At 32.7% G+C, this 24,069-nt stretch overlaps 1 protein-coding gene across 1 annotated transcript; it reads left to right on the top strand.

The window, feature by feature from the left end:
- Positions 1-20,425: 20,425 nt before the first annotated feature.
- LOC130941619 (60S ribosomal protein L10-like) lies at positions 20,426-22,734 on the top strand. The gene is made up of 4 exons (XM_057870178.1): positions 20,426-20,603; positions 21,498-21,999; positions 22,124-22,205; positions 22,466-22,734. Exons 1-4 carry the CDS (start codon positions 20,594-20,596, stop codon positions 22,538-22,540), a joined length of 669 nt encoding a protein of 222 aa, XP_057726161.1. The 5' UTR covers positions 20,426-20,593; the 3' UTR covers positions 22,541-22,734.
- The last annotated feature ends 1,335 nt before the right edge of the window (positions 22,735-24,069 follow it).

Below are 24,069 nucleotides of genomic sequence, written 5' to 3'. Positions count from 1 at the left end.
GTTGATACTTTATCTCGGAGGTATGCTTTTATTACTATACTTACTTCTATGTTGTTAGGATTTGAATTTTTAAAGGAGTTGTATGCAACTGATTTTGACTTTTCTTCTACTTATGTCTCTTGTGAATATGATGCATTTAACAAATTTTATAAACATAGAAATTTTTTGTTTCATGGTAATAAATTTTTTGTGCCTGGTTGTTCTATGAGGTACTTACTTGTTCTGGAATCACATAATGGGAGTTTGATGTGTCATTTTGGTGTGTATAAGATATTGGATGTGTTATTTGGACATTTTTACTGGCCACATTTACGTAAAGATGTTGAAAAATTTTGTGCTAAGTGTATTGCATGTAAACAGGCTAAATCTAAATCTTTACTATAGTTTGTATACTACCTTACTTGTTCCTGTGCATCCGTGTGTTGATATTTCTATGAATTTTGTTTTTGGTTTGTCTCGAACTAGGAAAGGTAGATATAACATTTTTTTGTGGTAGACAGATTTAGTAAAATGGCTCCTTTTATTGCATGCAATAAAACTGATGATGCAACAAATATTGTTGATTTGTTCTTTAGAGAGGTTATGTGCTTGCATAGTGTTCCCCAAACTATTATTTTTGATCGTGACATAAAATTTTTGAGTCATTTTTGAAAAGTGTTCTGGGGTAAATGAGGCACAAAATTATTATACTCTACTACTTGTTATTCTCAAACTTATGGTCAAACTGTAATAGTAAATAAAACATTAGGGGGATCATATTACGTGCTTTTGTTGGTAAAAATTTGAAAACTTAGAAATATTGTTTACCTTTTATTAAGTTTGCTTATAATAGAATCATTCATTCTTCCACGGGATTTTTTTTAAACCCAACCCTAATTTACACACACACACACACACACGAATGAGAGGAAGAAAGAAATCAAAAAGGGAAAATGGAAATAAGAAGAAGAGGGAGGGAGATAGCGCCGATGGGTGTCACTGCCCCTGTTGCTCCTGTCATGTGTAAGAGAGGGAGGCACACACACACACGCACACAAACAAGAGGAAGAAAACAATCAAAAAGGGAAAATGGAAATATGAAGAAGAGGGAAGGAGACAGCGTCGATGGGTGTCACTATCCCTGTTGCTCTTATCGTGTGGAAGAGAGGGAGGCATTGAGAGAGACAGAATCACGTAGAATAGGAGGGAGAGACAAAGAGCTCACAAATAGAGAGAGAGAGAGAGAGAGAGAGAGATAGGCGTTGCTGTTAGAGCAAGATGCTCCTATCGCCATTGAGGCAGCTTCGTCGATGTTGCTGTCACAAGGAAGAGAGGGAGAGACCGATCAGAAGAGAGAAAAATGCGAGAGAGAAGGGAAGATGATGTCCTGCGCCGTTGTCCATCTGCCACTGCCACTGCTCGGGTCCATCGCCACTGCTTTCGTTATCGTTGCAGTAGAGGAAGCCCGAAGAGAGAGAGAGAGAGAGAGATGGAGAGAGAGAGAGAGAGAGAGACAGAGACAGAGACAGAGAGAGAGAGAAACGAGGAGCCCAAAGTGAGAGAGAGTCGTTCCTCTGTTGCTTCTGCCCAGCACCATCATCGCTGGAGTTCGCCACTGCTACCCTGGTCTTTGCCGTTGTCGAGCTGTTGTGTAGCCGTTGGAGCTCTCTGTCACTGTTCTGCTTGTCGAACGTCATCGCTAGAGGACCAGAGGGGGAGGCTCGCCAATTCTACCTCTGCTTATGGTTTTTGGAGTCTGACAGAGTACCGCTGCCGTCGATCGGAGCTGCCAAAACTGCCACTGCTGGAGCTGTCCAGAACCACCATTGTTGCTACCAAGGGAATGGAACAAGTGCTGGAACTACTACAGAGTTTCCATCATCATGAGATTGGAACAAAGGGCTGCCATGTTTGGTGATTTTTGTGGGTTTCGACACATTGAGATAGAGAATATGTTTTGAAAATGTAAAGTCTTAGATTATGAATGCTAATAAAGGTTAAAGAATAATTGCAAATGATTTATTATTATCTTGTGTGAATAACTCATATAGTTGAATTGTGCTTATGATTGTGATTATTGATGATTATTTGATTATTTGAAAATGATTAGTTGTTGAAAATTTTTGGTTATGTTGGTTCCTTTGATTTGGTTGCTGTAATTAAACTTGGTAAGTTAATATTGAAGTATGATTAATAAACCAATTCCTTGAATCTGAATTTTGTTTCGAGTTAATGCAGTAACTTTGAAAACGAATAAGTAAATCTATAGTGAACAAAACTGTATAGGGTTAAATGCTGAGTAAATTAGAATAAGTGTAATTGTTAGGGTTTAAGTTTGAGAGGTCATATTATTTGAAAAATTAGTTATAAATTTTTGAAGTTGGACTAGTTGATTATAAATGAATGTTTGATGGAAATTCTGAATTTTAATTGATGATAAGGTGTTAGTTGTTAAACTGAATTATGATAAATTGATTATTGAGAATATGTTGTTCTGGTAATTGTTGATGAAAGACTAGTAAATTATTGAGACTGAAGAAACCCTTAAGGAGAGGTTATGTTTGACTTTTTATAAAAATGTAAAGGTTTAATTAAATTGAATCGTGTAAAATGTGTTTTGGATACATGATCGACGAATTTGATGTTTGGTAGCTGAAAATAAATGTTTAAGGTGCTTGGTTAAGAAAAATATTAAAGAAAAAGGTTTACAAAAAAGGAAAATTGAGAGGAACGGTTAAGGAAAAGAAATAGAGAAAGGAACTGAAAAAAGGTTTACAAAAAAGAAAAACTGAAAAGGTTTGGTGCCAATTGTATAGTGGGGATGCCTAAAAACTAAGAACTGCTTTCCAAGGGTATGCATATCTGTAGAAAATGGTTAAAAGTCAAGTGATGTGACTTCGACCAAACAACTTGTATGCAATTGATGCAACTAGAAAGCTATATCTGGGATTTTTGTGTCGGGGTAATGTCAAGCTACAGGGTGTAAACCGACACGCGAGCTCATGGCTTGTTTAAGACAGACATTCATTATATGCATTTATATGTTTTACTTGAGTGTGTTTTCTATTGCTGTGTTATGTTATTTGTGAAATTCTTCGTTATTTGATTTATATGTGAATTGTTTTTATATTATTTTGTAAAATCCAGTTAAATAATAAATAATTAACTAATAAATTAATTATGAGTAAAAGGGATTAAGAAATTAAAATTTGTAATTTGAGAAAGTAAAAATAATTAGAATATGATTTAAAACGCTAATCTTAAAGGTTTTGGCCTAAAATTGGATCAGCATGCTAAAACGAGTGAATTGGGCCCATGTTGAGCCCAAGGCCCACTCACTAACACTTTCCATTTAGCCACACTTTAGCGTACTTTTCCCTATTTCACTAAAACATAAACAAAGCCCTAGGAAAGAATGGAGGAGAAGAGAAGCTTCTTGTTCATTATTCATCACCATTTTTGAAGCTCCATAACTTTTGCTCCGACGAGTTATTTATGGCCACGTGTTCGTCTCAGAATCCTCTTTGATTCTATTCGAACAAAGTGGTAAGAAACCTGAAATTTCTTGGCCATTCTACTCTCTTTATTATTTCGCATTTTTTGTTTGGATTTTGAGGGAATCTCAAATTTGTTATGTTTAGAGGAGGCTCAATCATGAGTTCTAGCAGGGTTTTGAGCCAAGAGTATGAAAAATAAGGTAAAGAACCTTTCTCCTTTGATTTTGCACGAATTTGAGTTATAAACATAGTGTGAATATTGTGAAAATTGAATGTGGTTAGATGGAATTGGATTGGATTAGCTTGCATTGATGCGGAATGGATTAGTTTGGTGCAAATTTGGTGCGGAATTGAATGGAGTCTCCCTTTGGTGTGGCATTAGTGAAATTTGAGTTCCGACGGGGAGGGTTTGATTTGGGAATTTGGACCCACCGTCTAAGAGGTACGGATTTTAGTTTCGAGTAGGCATTATGTAAAATTATGTGAATGCCTACACTAATTGTCCTAGGATAGGATTGAATGAATTTTGGTTTTTGTTGTGATTAGTTGAGTGGATATGTGTATGAGTATGATTATGAGTTAAATTGTTATGGTATGTTTGATTATGATGATGATTTATGTAGATATTGGGTCGGAGACCATGATAGGGTGAGGAATTTCCTAGTAGATAAGTTGAGGTAAGTAGTGTAGATTATTGTATGAGAATGAGATGATTAATGATTTGGTTATGAATTTTGATGTATGAGTGTTGCACATAAGGTTGAGAGTAGACATAGTTAATGGACTATGTTAAATGAGTTAAAATGATTGTGATTAGGCTTGGAATAGTTGAGACTTGATGATTGAGTATTTGGCATGTTTAGAAATGGTAATTGAGTGATTTGAACCAAGTTGGAATCGGGAATTTGTCAAAATGAGCATTGTGCAATATTTGGTAAAAATGAATTTCTGACCAACTTCGACGGGCCATAACTTGGCACTTGGAGTTCAAATTTCAATGAAATTTGTCTTAAATTAAAGGTAGTGATGAGAGCTTTAAAATGGTTTAAGAATGATGAAAAATCAAATTTTGTAGAGAAAGTTATGAGTGATTAAAAATTGGTATTTTAAACTGAGTTATGAGAGTTTGTTGAAAACCAGAATTTATGTGTGCTCACGCACACAATGGTGCCCACGCACGGAACAGAATGGATGAAAATGCTCGTGCGTACGCATGAGGGGTATGTGTATGCATAATTGCATACCCAGGAATTTTGCATGTTGTGCGTACGCACAGGGGTCATGCGTACGCACAAGCTGGTAAACCTTTCTTGTGCGTGCGTACGCACCACGGTGATGCATATGCACAAGCCTTGTTTTCACACTTAAACTCTATTTTTAACTGTTTGTCTTTTCTGACAAGCTTGTAAACTTCCATAACCCTTAATTAAGGCCTGACAACTTGTTTTTAGGCTTGGGAACAAGTGTGAACATATGGATCGGATTAGATTGACACTTTGGATGAGATTGTGGACTTGAGCTAATGAATATTGATGAAAGCCTGTGAGTAATGAGTTTACTAAATACCAAATTGAGATAAGACATAAATGATGAGATTGACGATGACAGAGTATAGCTGGATTGTGTATTATTTGAGTATCTGTTTATTGGCAAGGTTTGGGTGTTATCTCGCTTACGTGTTGAATTGAATAATGAATATTAATTTATATGATCCCTCACTGGGTAGATGTAAGGGTATGGTTAGCCTTACTTACTCTTGGTTGAGGATTGAGACTTCCTAGATAGATGCAGTGGTTCGTCTCCACTTGCTTTGGGTTGAGGCTTGAGACTTTGTTGACCCTCTGTTGCAAGATGTGGCCAGACACTTATACCTTTCTGGATGATTCCTCTAAGAGATGTGAATTTCTCTTGGGGATGCACACATCGAGAAACTGTCTAGGGTTAGCTACCAGACATGTCGGGTTTGACTGTATAACCGACAAATAAGCTTATTGGCCGTAGGACAGACATGCATCATTTGCATTTGTGTGTATTGTTTTGGTGTGCATCTTGTATTTTGTTTGCATATTTGATTAAATGTAGCTATATGCTACTTGATCTAAATGCTTCATCTGTTCTCTCTATCTGTGTTTTTCTTGCATTGTTTTGTTTGTTTTTGCATAACTATGAGATCTCTCATTCTGGCGGTAGTGACGCTGAGGGTTGTTCTAAATGTGATGATTGGAGATTTTTGTGGAATGACTGATTTCTAATACTAAAATTACTAGGTTGGAATCATGGTGATAATGAGGAGACTTATGACTTGTATTGAGAGAAATTGAGAATCTGAGATAATTTATTAGTTAAGATCTAATTTTTGATTACCCTGTTTGGTTTAGAAAAGACTCTAGGCTTAAACTTTGGGTTGAGTAGAGTATAGGATAACCTAGTGGATTCGTGTCATTTTACATCGTCTCTATTTCGACAAGCATGAAAAGGGTTTGATTTCTGAACAGAGCATAAAAAAATGAAGAACAAGAACTAGCTGTGAACACTGACTTTCGACAGATGACGGAGAGCAGTTGACTGAGATGGACGATGGCGACCAGGCGATTGGTGAGAGCGAACAGGGGTTGGTAAGAGTGAATGCTAACAGCACGAAAAGGGAAGCTCTTGAGTGTGATGGACAGCGATAATGGCAGTCTCTCACTCGGATAGACGGATAACAGACAACGACAGCAATTGATGGAGGCTAGGATTTTGCTTTGGTTAAGGTTGAGCCAGGGGTGAGAGGAGTTTGCTTTCTGATTCTGAAGGAAGGAGAATGTGTGCAATTCCATTTTTTGTTTAATATATAAAACGACACTGTTTTCTGCAAACTGGTCGGGTTCCGAACTCCGATAGACCAGTTTTCAGCCGGTTCAGCAATTCGTCTCTGGTTTTTGAAACAGAAATTTTTGTTATTGAATTGAATCACAGGAGCTATTGATTTGTGGTCAGATCGGTCCATCTGGCCGGTCCAATTTGATTTTCAAAACTAACATTATTGTGGATCAAGATCCTCTAAAGTAAGGAAGATGGTGAAATGAGGAGCTAATCACTCTTAAATTAAGATAATGGAACACATATTTCATAAAAATTACAAAATCAACCGTGATTGACCATTCACTTTATCAATTTACCAAACTTCTCACTTTAGATAATCCAAATTCTATTATTGTTGGACCTACCATTTAAATTATTGTAGCGAAGAACAAAATTCATACAAAAAATGTTAATCCTTTTACTGTTTTTTCTCCTTTGAATTAGATAAATGGATTTGATTAGTATTAATAAAGATTTTTTTTTGTTGGGCCATATGAGTTGAATTTAAAACTGGAACTTGAGGTGATACTTTCTTTGTTAATATAAAGTTTTTCTTTGTTTAAAAATTATTATTTGTATTGATTTAGTTAAATAAAATTTTATTATATAATATTTTTGCTATTCTTATTTCATATCATAATTATGAATATTTACAAAATAGTATTACCTTGAAAGGAAATTTCTGAACAGAATTTTTTAATTGTATATACATATAATAAAATTATATTAATTTATCAAAGACATTTTTTATAGTTTCAAATAATATAAATTTAATTTACCCTGCATGACAAAAACTAAAATGAGCAGCATTTTGCTTTTTTAAAAAAATAATGGTACAAATATAATATGTATTTAAAATCCTTTTTTATACATAAATTTAATGTGATAGTAAAAAAAATTAAAAAATGGTGAGAATAGTCATAAAACAATGTCTATTGCCTCTTTTACATGATTTATTACCGTTCTCCTCAATAAGTGCTAATATATATTTTTCTATATCAAAGGAATTTTTACTACCATTTTTCAAAATTATTTTTTCCATTATTACATTAAATTTATGTAAGAAAAAAAATTATTAAAAAAATTTACCAAACAAGGTTTTAAAGTTATAGTATTTTTTGTTACACAGGATAAATTAAATTTATATTATTCAAATTGATAAAAATGAAATTTCTAGCAAATTAATCTAATTTTATTAATTTTATTAATTAATAGTAATTTTTAAACAAAATATTTTATCACAAAATATTAAACAAAGATTTAATAACTGGTCCAACAAAAAAAATATTTTTCATTAAATATTAATTAGAACCATTAACATATGTCCAAAAGAAACAAAAAAAATCATTATACTAATTTAAATGAAACACAAATTTTGAAACTTTTTGCTCGTGTTAATGTTTTTTTCTGCAAGTCTGCAACAACTCAAATGGTAAGCTCAACAATAATGATTTACTCATCAATGTGAGTCTCATTGCATTGTTACCGACAATTCGAATCTCATTTCAACACTTCAAGTATATATATGTAGAGAATTTTTGACCATTTATACAGTGGCTCATTTTTTTAAATATGAATTTAGAGAAAATGTTATCCATATATAGATGTGGAGAGCTGATGCATTTTTAAATAATATGAAAATAATTTTTTTTAATTTAAAAATATAAATTGGAGCTTCAGTTTTAGATGGAGGTAGAAAATTGATGGTCCTATTTAAGGTATGTGGAATTTAAATTTATAAGGTGCACATTTCAAAACTTTTTTGGTTAGTCAAATTGATATAAGCATTTAGTTTTTATGGCCTTCTTACTAATTATAGTTATTCCTACTACGAGAAGATTATTTATCGAAATACTTAGGATTAGAGTTATATCTTCTAATGTAACGATATACTTGTCAATTGGAAGATGGAATGTATGAATATTTGGGTGCTATCTTTCTATTAAAGTTGTTACTAAAGTCGATTGATTTTGGATCACTCCAATTTAGGATACATAATAAAATTCAATGACCCGCACAAGAGGCTCGACAATCGGATTGTAAGAATTCAATAAATTCGTGTGGACACATCTCAAAATTTTTATATCCTACAAAATATAAACAAATAATAACTCAAATTGTCTTATTTAATTAATCATATATAAATTAAAACACTTATAATTAACATTAAATTTACTTAAACGTTAATAAAAAATAATGTAACCTCTCTACTAAACTTGAGTTCATAAGTAATAAAATTATCCACTAAATCAATTTTAATTATATTTCAACACAAAACTTAATTAATAATTATCTCCAATAACTTAATTATTTAGATTATGGCAATAATTAGTTCAAATCGCTATCTATTTTATTACAAATATAATTTATACATTAAACTAAAAATTCTAATTTATATTCTCATACAATTTAAAATAATTAATCTAATTATCCACAAACTAAATTCTATTAATTTAATTATTAGAGAAAAAGATAAATAGGTAATTGACCTTTTAATCTGTAGATATTTAAATTTTTGAGGATTTGAAAATACATTTAAGTTCCTAATCTTTTCAAAATCTAGATATATTGATCCCTCATGTTCACTTGGGTCTGTCAGACTCAACGGAAAAATTAAGCGTGACTCCCATTGTATTGACCTGGTTGATACAGATGCACACATAAGAAAATTTTTAAAATTGGACAAATTAGACTTAGAAATCGATATGTCAAGTTTAAAGAGGTCAAGAAATTAAATGTATTTTTAAATACTTAAGGACTTAAATGTCTGCAGACTGAAAAATCAGAAGTCAATTTATCTTTTTTTCTAATTATTAATATTGCTTAATTAATTCATTATGACACTAACACTAAATAAAAACTACCAAAAATTCTAAAATCAAGTGTCATCAATAATTTTAACCAACAAACTAAATTTCAATTACCCATTCTACTAACAAATATAATTAATAAATCTAATTATATCATAACAAATATAATACTAATTTTTATTCACATACAAAAGATTATTATTCACGTAAACTAACTAACATCGTAAACATACATATACATGTAAAACTAACAATTATCTACGGAAATATTATGTTAATACTATCGTTTATTTACTATAAATAACACTAAATCAGAATTATTATTATTTTTATATTTATATTTTAAAAAAAATACTTACTTAATTAGAGTAACTAAAATAATTAACAATGTGAAATTCAAGATGAGGAGTGCTAAAAAGTCAGTATTTTATTAAATTTTGGTCAGCACTTAACCATCAAAAGAAAATTGAATGATTCTACACCATTAAATATAATCACACACCATTAAAAACATAATTGATGACTAATTGATGACTAAAAATTTCAAAATCTGCTAGCCCCTAAACTTTCTCATTTAAGATTATCAACTTTTTTTAAATTTTTTTAGCCATTGTATTTTTTGGATTAGTGAAATGTTAGAATTTCAGTGGTAGAAAAAAGTTGAGTTGCTGAGAATTAAAGAAATAAAGTTCAGAGGAACGAAGGAGAAGAGAAGAAAGAGAGGAGCGTCGGTTAATGCCATTAATCCCTCCTTTAGGTGCATGCGTGACACGTGGTCATGACTACAAATCTAAGGCTCAGTTTTGTGGACCACTCTCTTATCGTCCGATTTTCGATGGAAGCATTTTTGTTCGTCAATTTGACAAGGGGATCAAATATGAGGCTCAAATTTAGCACAGATTTTTCACCATTGGATTTTCATCCACTCAATGTGGTCGTCCTTTTTGTTTGAAGCGTATCTTGTTACGCTCAAATTTAAGGGTCCGATTTGAGTAAAAACTGACACTCTGATTTGTGGCATGCAAATTGGATCCTTAGTATTGTGTTTTGCTATCGTCTACATTCAAAGAATACACACAGTGTCAATAACGATGAAAAACATTATCTTAAACCCAATAAGAAAATTAAAGAGCGTTTACCCAATAACATTATCCTTTCTTTTCTTCCCTCAAATAAATAAATAATTGTACTTTATTCGCATTTTTCTATTTTAAGTCTTAATTAAAAAAGCAATACATGTTTACAGCAGATTTGATACTCTAAAGTAATATAGAATTTTAATATTCTTTAATTAAAAAAAATTATATATAAAATTTTAGTATTCTGTAATTAAGAAGAAAGAGAAGAATGAACATTAAAATTTTATTTGGGCTAAATTTTTTTTTATTTAATTATTTTAATTTGAATTTATTTTACAAATTATTATAAAATTATGACAAAAATAAAAAATAAAAATTTAAAAGATAAAAATATTTTTTAAGATTAATTTTAGAAGACTAAAATATCTTTTAATATTAAATGTATTTAATTTGAATTAAAAAATTAATTTAATTAAAAAATAATATAATTTTGTAATTAATTTTAAAAAGATAAAAATATTTTTTTAAGATAAGAGGTGTTTGATTGTTTTAAAATTTAAAACTAATATTTTAATTTATACAATTATTCCTCTTGAAAATTATTTAAAAATTTTAAAATATTCATTTTTTTTCCAAAGATAAATATTATTTATTAAATTTTGAACATAACAATGGTTCTAAAATTGGATATAATGAAGAAAGTAGACCTTTTAATTGGTCACCAACACAAGTGACACAAACATTTAAAAAGTAAAGAAAGAAGAATAAAATAAAGAGACAGAAATATCGTAACTAAGATTAAATTAGGTAGGAGAAAAGGGTTCATATACATTCATGTAAGGTTGGCTTCCTGCATCTTCTCATTCACTAGCTTGTGGGAGTCTCGAACTACTTGGTCTGCAGAGCTCATTTTCTTTTCAAAGACAGCAGTTTTTGGCCCTCCAACCATTCCAACAAAGGACTGTAAGAAGGTTATTCAACTGATGGCCATCAACGCTCGAATCCAAGATCACACAAGCTCTCTGAAACCATTGGAGGAAGGAATCTGCGTTGGCTTTTCACACAGCTTCACTAATCAAGCTTAAGCCCCAAATAGAACCAGAAAGAGGACATTGAAAGAGACAGTAGAAGATGCATTCTTTCCTGAGTAGGAAGTGTGGGCAAGCAGTAGGTGTGGCTGAAAAATCTGTTGTGCAATAACCTGATTAGCCTCATCACCGGAAGCTTCTCATGTAGGCACTTTCACAAAAAATATATATATATTGTAAAGTATTTTCATTTTTCGTACACTTTCCCAAATTTTGTGATTCTGAAAGGGTTGTGGGCTTTGGAAAACTGGTAGATAGTAGAAAGAGTAGGCAATTTTGTAACCTGAGTTAACCTCAAATGTTCCTGATTTGGACCAAATCCAACCAATTTCATCATCATCTTTTGCTAGTTATATTGACAAAATTTTGGAGCTAACATTAGCGTTAAAGGTTGACTCAATCAAAGACTGTTTTCAGCTTCCATCTGGATTCATCAGATCCTTGACACAGAGAAGAGTCTAGTTTCTTTGATTCAGAACAGTTGATGATGGAATAGTAAACAACATCGGTGGCGGCAACAAGGGTCTTAGGTGATGTTAACTGACATACCAGAGCCTATCCTTCATTCAGATGCGTGCACATCATGTGGTGTTTTTCTATACTTTTTCATTTCAAAAATCTATTCATAATGTTCAATTATTGAGTGTTTTTGTGCTTAAGTCATATATTGCTTTGATCTCTTTGATTTGATGAATTTTGTAGAAAATAGTAGGAAAAGATGCAAAAAGCACAAAACAAGCTCAAAAAGAAGAAAAAAGAAGATTTTGGACGCGCTTTAAAACTTGGATATGCTTTGGAACCTTAGGCCATGCTTTTGAAAGCATGGCCATGACCAATGAATCATGATAAGGGGTGTTATCTAAGGTAACACCAAGGAGAAGGGGCGTTATCCAAGACAACGCCAACTACAAAGAGAAATTTAAAGAGGATTTGCAACCTTAACCTCTTCATACTCCAACAAGGATGACTTGAGTTACAAAACTTTAAATGAGGTGATTCTAGTGGCATTGAAAAATAGGAATCTAGAGATTTTCAACCATATATGGCACTACATGGTGGACACTAAATCTGAGGGTGAAATTCACCCTGAAAATGCAAAGATGAGCAAAGCATCAACCTGTAGTAACGCCAGCTGACATCTTCACTTTCCAAGGAGTTAACTTGAGTTATAGAGTTTCAAATGATGCGCTTCTAAAGGCATTGAAAATTAGACATCCAGATCTTTCTAACAATGTATAATAGTATAGGGTGGACATCCATTTTGAGCCTCAGAAGCTGGCGCTGGCAACACCCATTATAAGGGGCGTTATTCCACAATAACGCCAGCGACCCTGCCAACATGACTTCTTCCTCTTCAAAGGAGCATAACTTGAGTTACAGACGTCCAAATGATACACTTCCAGTGGCGTTAGAAATATGACATTTATAGCTTTCCAATAGTCCATAGTGAGCATAAAATTAGGGTACAAACAATAGACATCTTTAAGCCCAAAAAGTACTCAACAAAGCAGAGGGCGTTGACAACGCCCATATAAGGGGAGTTACCTTGGAATAATGCCATTGCCAAGACAAGTCTTGGAGCAGGTTCTTGGCATTGGCAACACCCAGAATAAGGGAGTTACCTCAAGACAATGCCCCATGCCACAAAAGAATTCCCTAGAGTGTGTCTTGGGCGTTGGAAAGTTACCTCAAGACAACGCCAAGACCACCCTGGAAGTTACCTTCAAACAACACCTGCAATATTGGAGCTGAAACTTTTTGGAAGTATGCGTACGCACAAGTGCACAAGCTAGCATAAATGTAAAGAGGCGTTGTTAACGCCAAAATGAGAACCGTTAGTGTGAAATAACGCCCAATTTCACAAGCCACCCCTGGAGCTTAACTTGGTTCAATTATCATGCAAGCAAGCCCACAAGTGCCAGCCAATCAAGGCCACAAGAAGCATCTAGAAGTAGTTAATTTTTATTTGATTGTAATTTGTTTTGAATTTCATTTGAATTTGTAATTTAGGATATCTTATAAATAGGTTTTAGTTCATCATTTTAGAGGAACCACCTTGGAGGAGAGTCTTTGGACCCTTTCTTCTCACCCTCATTCTCTTTCTCCTCTTCTATTTTCTTTCACATACATTAGTAAATATTTTTGTTACGAGTCTCTAACTTTTTTCATTGGAAAAGAGAGCTCTATTGCAATTTAATGGATTAATTTATTTTCATTCTTCGTCTTTAATTCTTCTTTTATTATTTCTTTAAAAGATCTTCGATCTTCATTTTAATGATTCAAATTTCATCGGAAGAGGAATTGAATCTATTTGAATTCTATGTGAGCTTGAAAAAGGGATCATAGAATTATGATTGAAGTTCTTTCTCACAATGGTTATGAAATTGGGTTTGGGATTGATACGTGACATATAATTATCCCAAAACCTGATTCATGAAATTGTGTGGCTATAAATCAGAGACCACTCTTCATCTCTTCTAATAAACAATTAGATCAAGAAATTGGCAATTGCTCAAGTTAAGAGAGATTGAATTGCCAAGGAATTGGAATTCAATCACTTATGATTTTTCAAGAGATCAACGATTGTACGATTGAAGTGGAGATGAGAATTGTTGATCTTGAGAATGTAATATCTCTTGATCCCAATGTTCATTTTATTCTTAATTCTGTTATTTACTTTATGGTTGTTTACTTTCTTGCACTTTAATTTCTTACACTTTACTTTGCCGTACTTTACATTTCTTGCTCTTTAATTTTTCAAACACTTTACATTCTTGTCATTTACATTCTTGTCATTTTATTGCTTTCATTTACTTCTTGTTATTTAATTGATCATCACTCAAAATTGAACCATCTAACTAGAATAATCAATTAACTATTACTTGCTTAATCTGTTAATCCTTGTGGGATCGACCTCACTCAGAATGAGTTTTATTACTTGATATAACTCAGTGCACTTGCTGGTAGTTCTACGGAATATTGTATCATCAATTTTCGTATCACATACTAAGCCTTTCTCTACTACTTTTCGCCCTTCCAAAATACTGCGCCAGCTCCAAGAAGGTATGTTACCCATCTCAGCTCTTAAGATTTCATTGTATCTGAAATATTTGTCTTTAAAGATTTTAGCTAGTATTGAATTAGGATATTTAGCAATTCGCCAGCATTGTTTGCCAAGTAAAATTAGGTTTTGTTCCTGTAAGTCTTTGATTCCTAACCCACCCTCCTTTTTTAAGTCTGATCATAATATCCCATTTAATTTAGACCATTTTTCTTTTCGTGTCTCACTGGCCCCACCAAAACTGGGACAACATTCTGTGAATTTCATCTAGTAATATATTCAGGAGTCTGAAACAAGATAGGGAGTAAATTAAGGTTGCTTCACCAATTGCTCTCAATAAAGTATGCCTTCCTCCTAAGGATAATAAGCTCCTTTTCTAGTCCTATAGTTTCTTGTGAATTTTATGTTTAATAGCTCTAAATGTGGCTTTCTTGGATTTTTAAACAACATAGGGGATCCCCAGATATTTATTTTAGGCTCCTATATGATCAATGTTAAGATTCTAAGCAATGCTGAATCTAGTAGCCCGTAGCCCGAGGGGTGTTATGGCTAAAGAAAATCGCAGACTTTTCCAAATTCACCTTTTGTCCATTGAAAATCTCATAGTCGTCTAAGAGTTCCAGTATACGTTGAGTTGTCTCGGCTGAACTTATACAAAAAAGAATAGAATTGTCTGTAAAAAAGCAAGTGATTAATAGCAAGGCATCTCCGATTAACTTGAACACCTTGAATTTTCTTGTTTTGCTCTACCTTGTATTGCAAAAAGGATAGTCCCTCTGTGCAAAGATGAAAAAGATTTGGAGATAGGGGATCGCTCCATCAGATACCCCTATTTAGTCTGAAAAAATCAAAAGGTTGTCCTTCCATAACAACAGATAATAAATAGTCATTACTAATTGTTTTGTTCAGTTAATCCATTTTGATTCAAAATCCAGCTTTTTCATAATAAACCAAATAAATTGTCATTCAACCTTGTCATATGCTTTTCTTCATCAAATTTAATAGCCATTTCAGAATTCATACCATTCATTTTATTTTTCAAATAATGTGTACATTCATATGCAATAAGGATATTATCTGAAATAAGTCTCTCCTTTAAAAAAGTACTATGATTAGAGATAATATAATGCTCTGCGGTCTATACACCATGACCTTAGAAATAATTTTGTATATAACAGAGAATAAGCTAATAGGTCTCACATGGTTCATAGTACTAGCATCAAGAACTTTAGGAATAAGACATATATGAGTGTAGGTAAAGCTTATTAGGATTCGGCTATTATGAAAGAAACTTCTGATAACTTTAAACACATAAACCCCTATAATATCCCAAAAGGAATGGAAGAAATTCGCAGAGAATTCATCATCTCCTGTAGCACTTTGAGAATGAACACTAAATATGACCCGTTTGATTTCTTCTATAGATACGGGTCTTTGGAGCTTCCGGTTTGTGGAAACTGTAACTTTAGGCTCTAAACCACCAAAAAACTAACTTGGGTCTGTTGCTTCATTGGAGTTGAAAATATCCCGAAAATACTCCTCTGTGACTCTTTTTATTTCTTTAGGACTAAAGGCGATTTCAACATTTCGGCCTCTATCTCCATATTCTATTTTGCCTAATTCTAGATTGAAATTTTTTATGAAAGAATCTTATATTCTGGTCACCCTCTTTGAGCCATTTGACACAAGATTTCTCTTGCTAGTAGCTCTCTTCTTTAATAAGTGTCAATTCTAATTTTTTTTTTTGAGTCATTCATCTCATCACCTCCATTTACTCTCCCTGTCCGAAGGTCCTCTAAAACTGCATGTAACTCTTTGATTTCTCTTCTAGAGTTAGATTTTTGGTTAATATGTCACTGAACCAACCTGCGTCTACATCATTTTAGCTTTTCAGCCAATGAGAACATTGCTGACCCTTCTACTTCGGAGTTTCAGACCTCTGCCACAATTTATCTAAATTCTCTTTCACAACATCAACGTTCTTGGAATTTAAACATTCTCTTACTGCGCCAGGTTTGAGGATTTGTTTCTAATAGAAGAGGGGCATGTTCTGAGTCTGATTCTGAAAGCCTGTTTATTACTGCATTTGGATATTGAGTTTTTCAGTTCATTCCTACTAGTCCATGGTCTAGTCTCTCTTTCACCAGCTATACGCCTTGTCTCTAGTTTGTCCATGTGAAATAATGACCCACCATTCCAATATCCAATAACTCATTAAGGTTGATGAAGTTATTAAATGCTAAAATGGAGGTTTCTGATTTTTTGTCACTGCCCTCCTACTCTGCTTGACTGGTTATAACATTAAAATCACCCATGATCATCACTCTGCCTTAGAACTACCGAATAATAATAAAGAGCTCATCATACTAAGAATCTTGGATAATATCTGAACAATTTAAATAAACTCCAATGAATCTCCAAACCTCGTTCTTTCTTATATCATGAACTTTTGCTTCAATAAAGTAGTCACCATTATTTTGGATGTTGACATTGATTGTGTCCTTCCATCCCAAGACTAAATCACCAACCACCTCCATCGGGTCTACAATATACCAATTTCCATAGCCATATGAAAATAACTTAACTTTCATCTATCGAGATTGATTCTTTGCCTCACTAATGAAAACAATCTCGGAGGAGTGGGACTTACACATCCCTTTAAAGTTGTGGATTGTCAGGAATCTCTTCAAATCCTGACAATTTCAAACTAAAGATCTCATGGTGCCTTAGGTGCAATTTCAAGCTAGCACCCTCCATCATTAATTCTATTAACTGTTCCTCTTCCAATTTTTCCTTCTTCGGAGACTTATCTATCAACCCATGCCTTAACCTCCTCTTTGATCCTGATTGTGTTTCTATTGAGTATGGTCATTGTCTGACTAGACTCTTCCACTTTTTACTTTTTTTTTAATCATTGGGCTTTGCTTCAGATTAATCTGTGTGTATTGTTCTCGGGCGACTTTAGGGAATGGTTCCTCCATAACAATAATCTCCATCTGTTCAGACCTATCTTCATTAGTTTGAACTAGTGCGGTTATTGGTGTAGCAATGTGTTCTTTTGTTTTCTCTCCTCTACTTTCTTTTTCATATTTTTTTCCAGTAAATTCCTTCAGAAGGCAACTCAAGACAACTTTCTTCTTTCTCTGAATATTACTATTTTGAGTCTAATTAGGTTGGTTGTGGCTGTTTTTTCCTTTCATTGGTATACGCACCCCAACTTGGCTAGCCTTCACCCATTCTCCAACTTTGTCTTATTTAATTTTGTTAGCCTCCATGTCTTTCATCAACTCGTAGCAGTGTTTTGCCTCATGTTCCATTCTAGCACAATAAGTACAACATATCCCAAGTCTCTCATATCAAATGTCAATCTCCACCTCCTTTCTATTCGGGTCAACAATTGTTAAACTATCCTTGGTTTTTCTACTTTTTTTAATGCTGAATTTTGCTTTAATGATCCTTGTTTCTCTACCCTTCATCATAAATAATCCAACTTCTAGCACTGAACCAATCATTTTCTCTAATTTTTGAGCTACTTCTAGTATTTTGAATGGCTCTGGCAAGTTTCAAAATTGCACCCACACTGAAAAGCTAGTCACGATCTTTCCACCAGGGCTACATTCTTTACTCCAAAGTTTGACATGAAGCGCGTAATCTTTGAAAATTCACGGTGCTCCACGTTCAATGCATATGACATCTACTTCATTCGAGAAGAAAAACTGGAATTTGTTCTCCCCATATCACATACCTTAAATCCCTCCGACTTCTCCCAAGTTGCCTTCAAGGCATTCTCTATTGTTCCAATCGAGAATGTTTTGGAAGCGAAAATTCTACCATAAAAATTGTTATTGCAAGCATTCACACCTTTGGCTATGTCTTCTACCTCCAAGAAATAACCTCTTCTGTTTTCTCCTCACTAGCTTTTGCAGGTTGGTCTTTATTCATCCTAGTTTTTGCCATGCAGGGTCAACTAGATGAACAAAAGAATAGAGGAAGTGCCAAATCACGTTGACTACTATAGACTTTGATGGCAAAAAAGCTCCGTTTAAGTAATCCTAACAGAGCACTTGTTATCCTAACAAAACACTTGTTATATAAATAACTATCTCCATTGATTAACTAAAAAAATAAAAATATCTTTTTAGTATTAGTATTATTTGAATGATTTTTTATTTATAAATAACTAAATATTTTATTTACCGATATACGTATTATTGAGTGTATTTATATTTTTACACTGTTATTGTACATCTTGAATATACAGGATATAAGACAAATAAACACAGAAATGAAATATTGTGTACTCAATATGTGTAACACTTTAAAAATAAATATATTCCGGGTGCACCCAAAATGTATTATATCTGCATAGATGTACATATCTAAGGTGTTGTGCATACAAGATAAAGCCAAAAATAAATTCATTCCTGTATACCTGAGATATGTTGTGATATGATTTGATTTTATTTATTCATTTCATCCAATTTTATTCAAATAAATTAAAAATTACAAATTTTTAATTTATAATTTAATGAATATAATTTAAACTAATGATTTAATTTAATTCAATATAAAATGGTACTTTCATTGAACACTTTGCCACATTTTCATGGTGATTCACTGACAGTGACGGAGCTTTGTGTGGACAAGGGGCCATGGCCCCCAAAATTTTTGTAAAAATATTAATAATTCTACTTTAAAGAAAATAAAATTAGCTTGTTTGATTAAATTGATATACTTTTAACTTATGTATCTGAGTTTCATGTCCATTTTCACCATTCTTTCAAACTTTTTATCCTATCTTATTTAACATAACAAATAACATATCTTTAAATCAACAACAAGTGACATATCTTTAAATCAACGTTACAAATTAAATATCATTATAGAATTAACACTAAATTATATTTAGTTTCTCATATAGTTTCATGCATTATTTTTTTTTAGAATAATAAAAATTATAATATAACTAGTAATAATATCAGTTATTAATAAAAAGTTATTATTTTATTTTAAATAACTTTACAAATTTAATGCCATTATAGTATAAGGGGATAGGATTAATATTAGACTAACCCAATTAGAGAATTATACTATAAATAGGAGTATGATATAATAATGTGAGAGAGACATAATGTAATTAGAAACTCTATTTTTCTTCTTTGACCCTAATTCTAGATATTTCTTTTCCATTCGCTCTAATTTAATTCTCTATTTCTTGATACAAATTCGTATCACCATTAGTCATCTATTATTTTTCTCTTTATTCACATATTACAATTTTTGTTATTAAATTTTTTTTCAAAAACTAAAAATTGCACCAAACAATTCTCTTTTTTTATTTTTAATAAGAAATCACATCCAACAATTTTTTCATTAGTCTCCATATTCTAAGTAAAATTTCAAAAATATAATATTTTTAAATTAAAAAATTCATATATTAAAAAATTTGCCGCAAATTGATTAAAAATTTATATTTTTTAATCAAAATTTATTTTATTTCAAAACTGTTATTGGTTTGAATGACGACGAGCTAATGGCCGACGACAATGACGATCAAAGATGACGGAAAAATTGTACGGTGAGATGAGAGAACAAGATCTGATAGGATGGATGAATTATGACACCATAAGAGATGCAATGATAGATGCCGTAATAAGTGATGTTTTGGCAAACCGCAATTTGTGGTAGTGACTCATGCGAGGAAAGCCGTGAATCTTACTTTGAGTGGTAGTTGAGGCTGGCTGGCCAGCAAATGCAGGAGAAAGGAGAAGAAGAAGAAGAAAAAAGGAAAGGAAAAAAAAAATTGGTGTTGTCCTGCACAGTATTTGTTATGGGAGGAGGTAACATGAAAAATGGGAGAAACAACCAAACCAAGTTAAAATAGATGAAGAAAAATAATTAAAAAAGGTTAAAATAGGTTTTTATTTTTATTTTTTTAATTATTTTTGGGATTAAATGTAATGAAGTTTCAAAACTCAAAATTTATAGTCAACTTTGGGTGGTGACGTTTTTTATTTTTGGTCAGCGGGTGGTGACTTGTTTTCAACCTTCTTCAAAAATAAAACGGCTTTAAGGTCTTGGGCCCAAAACATAAACCCATTCTCGAGTGTGATTTCTTGCAAAGCCGAGTGCCTCCCCCTACTTTAAAACCGCTTGAAATTAGGGTTTCCTCCTTTCTGCACAGCTTCAACCCAACGCGTGCAGTGAAGAGAGGGAGAGAGAGAGAGACATAGCCATGGGGAGGAGTAAGCATCAATAACTCTGCCAAATTCTTCGTTCCTCATTTCAATAGAATCTCTGCTATTTCTAAATTCTTGATTTTTTTTATTGTTGTTGTTTTTCGATCTGGATATGTTTATTTAGGGTTTATGTGTTCTGTACAATTTTGCAACTTTTTTTAGATGGTTTTATGTTTGTTTATGAAAGAAATTGGAACTCTTTTAGATCGCTTGTGGGAAATGGAATATGTTGAGTGAGAATTTGTGCTTACTGCTAATTGCTAATGGGAATTATATAATGGTTCATAGATTTGTTAATTGACTCGGAGTTTGGTGTAAGTTGACTTGTACTTCTAGCGAGATTGGTTTTGTTTTGGTTTTTGTTTGAAGTAGGTGAATGATAAATGATTTATGTTGAATACTTGTTGGATTGGATTGACCGTATAACATGTAGTGATGTGATGCATACCAATGTATTTTATTAGATTTTATCATTTCCTTAATATCTCAATTGCTTTTCTGATGCCTTCAAAAATCATTGGCTGAAAGTATGCCCTTATTAGGTCATGGTAGGTAGTCATTCCATGAAATTTTTATCTTTATTGTAAGATTGCTAATTCAATTCAATGAATAAATATTCCCATTCCCATGTTATCATGAAAACAGTACATGGCGCATAGAGGAATTTAAAATAGTTCAGATATTTTTTGTCCAGTACACTGATTGCTGGACAAGCCTTTATTTCTAGTATTAATATTAGTTTCCTTTTATAATTGTTTATTGTTCTTTGACTTGTATCTGAATTTATTTTACTTACATAGTTTGTTTTTGTCTCTTGAAAGTTATTTTTTGGTTAATGACTTGTGTTGTGGTCATTTCCATCATTAATCTGATTCTAATGGTTAATGTTTTATGATGTAGGACCTGCGAGGTGTTATCGACAAATTAAAAACAAGCCATACCCCAAGTCACGGTTTTGCCGTGGTGTTCCTGATCCCAAGATCAGAATTTATGATGTAGGTATGAAGAAGAAGGGTGTGGATGAGTTCCCCTTCTGTGTCCACCTTGTTAGTTGGGAGAAGGAAAATGTTTCAAGTGAGGCACTGGAAGCTGCTAGGATTGCCTGCAACAAGTATATGGCTAAGTTTGCTGGAAAGGATGCTTTCCATTTGAGAGTGAGGGTTCATCCATTCCATGTTCTTAGGATCAACAAGATGCTTTCATGTGCTGGAGCCGATAGGCTTCAAACTGGAATGAGAGGTGCATTTGGAAAGCCCCAGGGAACATGTGCTAGGGTGGCCATTGGGCAGGTCCTTCTTTCTGTTCGTTGCAAGGACAGTAACAGTCATCACGCACAGGAGGCTCTCCGCCGTGCTAAGTTCAAGTTCCCTGGTCGCCAGAAGATTATTATTAGCAGGAAGTGGTATGTATTTGTTACATTGGAAACTACGGATTCCCCCAATCATTTAATTCTGTTGACGTTAAATTTTATAATCATAGTGATTTTTCTTTGATAAACTCTCTATCTTGGTTTTGATGTTTCTCAGGGGATTCACCAAGTTCAGCCGAGCTGACTATCTGAAGTTTAAGCAGGAAAATAGGATTGTGCCTGATGGTGTGAATGCAAAGGTAATCAATGGCATGTTAAGAGTTACATAGTGTTGCTAATGGCTAGCATATACAGGTTTTTTTTTTTTTACTAGGAACATTTAGTAAATTGTTAACTTGGTTTTATGTTAATAAAAAATCTCCTAAATACATGGATATAGTAGGAGCATGTTCTGTGAAAAAATTTTGCTTTCTGTTTTCCCTTGATTATTTTATTTAGTTATTTTAGTGGATAAGTAGGCTTTTAACTTACAAGTTCCTGTTTATGGGTTTTTTTGCAGCTTCTTGGGTGCCATGGACCATTGGCTAACCGTGAACCTGGAAGAGCATTTTTGCAAACCAGTGCTACTGCTTAGTTATATAGTCTATTTATCTGGGAAATAGGAGACTTTGGACAATAATAGTTTTGAAATAGTCGTGTGTTGCTTTCTCTTTCTGTTGTCTTAAAACTAAGTTGGTTTATTGCTGTTTTACATCAAATACCTTGAGTGGAATTGTTAAGTCCTATTTTGGTAATTTTGATGATCCACCTATGTTTATTTTTTGTTTACATTTGTTTATGCATTTTTATTGCTTTACCATTACCTTACCCCTCTGCCCTTCCGGTTTATTTGATCATTTATTTCGAATCATTAAGATGGTGTTTCCATCATATGTATTTTCCTGTCTCCATAACAAATGATACATGAATTTTAGGGAAGAAAGGTTGGAGCAGTAATTAGAATTAAGAAGTTCTAGCCATTCTTTAATCTTTAGGCAACTTGTTATTTTCTTTCTTGATGTTATGGTGGTGTCGATAGAAAATGAGGGGTGCCTTTTGGTCTGCATATTTAATATTAATTTAATCAATTGGGTCGTCTAATTGAAAGGAAATAGTCCTTTTCAAATTTTTTCTTTTGTGATCTAATTTTTAGTCTCTCAATTGTTATAAAATGTAATTTTCATCGTATACTAGTCAAGTATTTATGTAAAATCAAAAGAAAACATGGGTTAGAAAATGTTGAATAGTATAAAATCTTAAAGGATTTAACTATTTTGTGTCTATTGGACATATTCTAAGAATATAATAAAATTTTTTAATGTTTTTGATGTATTTAATATATTAAAAATATAAAAAATTTATAATTTTAATAATTTTTTTAAAATACTTTAAATAGTATTTTTAGTATCTATTTTTTAAGATAAAACAATAAAACTCAATAATAAATTACCTATTAATGACATCTTCAATCAAGATGTTCTATGGAGTAAGGAGAAAATTGTTCACTTAGTTAAATATGTTACTCGAGATTTCTCTAATGGAGTTAAATCCCAAAATAGTTCCTGAGATTAGCGTCGTGTATTAAAATCGTTTTTGAGATTCCAATTGTACCAATTACGTCCTTGAGATTGACAAAAATGTACCATATTAGTCCTTGACCCATTTTTCATTAACGACGTGATGATGACATGCCTTGATGACGTGACCCGTTAGTGACACATGTCACTCTATAATTTGGCCACGTGTAATGGTATGATGATGTGTTGACCAGTGACACGTGGCATGCTGATGTGGATGGTTGTGCCACGTGTCACAATGCTATTTTGCCCCGTATTTGTTTGTGCCACGTGTTGCAACCGTATTCATCCACGTGTCATTCATTATGCCATCATTGTAGATGCACCAAATTAGTCCCTCATTTTACATTAAGTAACTCATTTTAGTCCTTAAAATTGAATGTCGTGCACCATATTAGCCCCCTTCACCAGTTTTTTCTCTTTTTTTTAAAAAAATTAAAATTTTCAATATCTTAGATGCACTAATTTCAATTCTATTTTTTCACATATTGTTTAAATACAAGTATTTTTATAAAAAAATTTTAAGATAGTTTTAATTATATAATTT

The sequence above is a fragment of the Arachis stenosperma genome, chromosome 7 (genome assembly GCF_014773155.1).
Source record: "Arachis stenosperma cultivar V10309 chromosome 7, arast.V10309.gnm1.PFL2, whole genome shotgun sequence".
NCBI lineage: Eukaryota > Viridiplantae > Streptophyta > Magnoliopsida > Fabales > Fabaceae > Arachis > Arachis stenosperma.
The sequence above is the reverse complement of the archived record's forward strand: the minus strand, read 5'-3'. Positions and strand labels throughout refer to the sequence as shown.

Coding starts and splice junctions, on each gene's coding strand:
- LOC130941619 (XM_057870178.1), top strand. Junction 22,000..22,123: donor ATTATTATTAGCAGGAAGTG/GTATGTATTTGT, acceptor GATGTTTCTCAG/GGGATTCACCAAGTTCAGCC. Junction 22,206..22,465: donor CTGATGGTGTGAATGCAAAG/GTAATCAATGGC, acceptor GTTTTTTTGCAG/CTTCTTGGGTGCCATGGACC.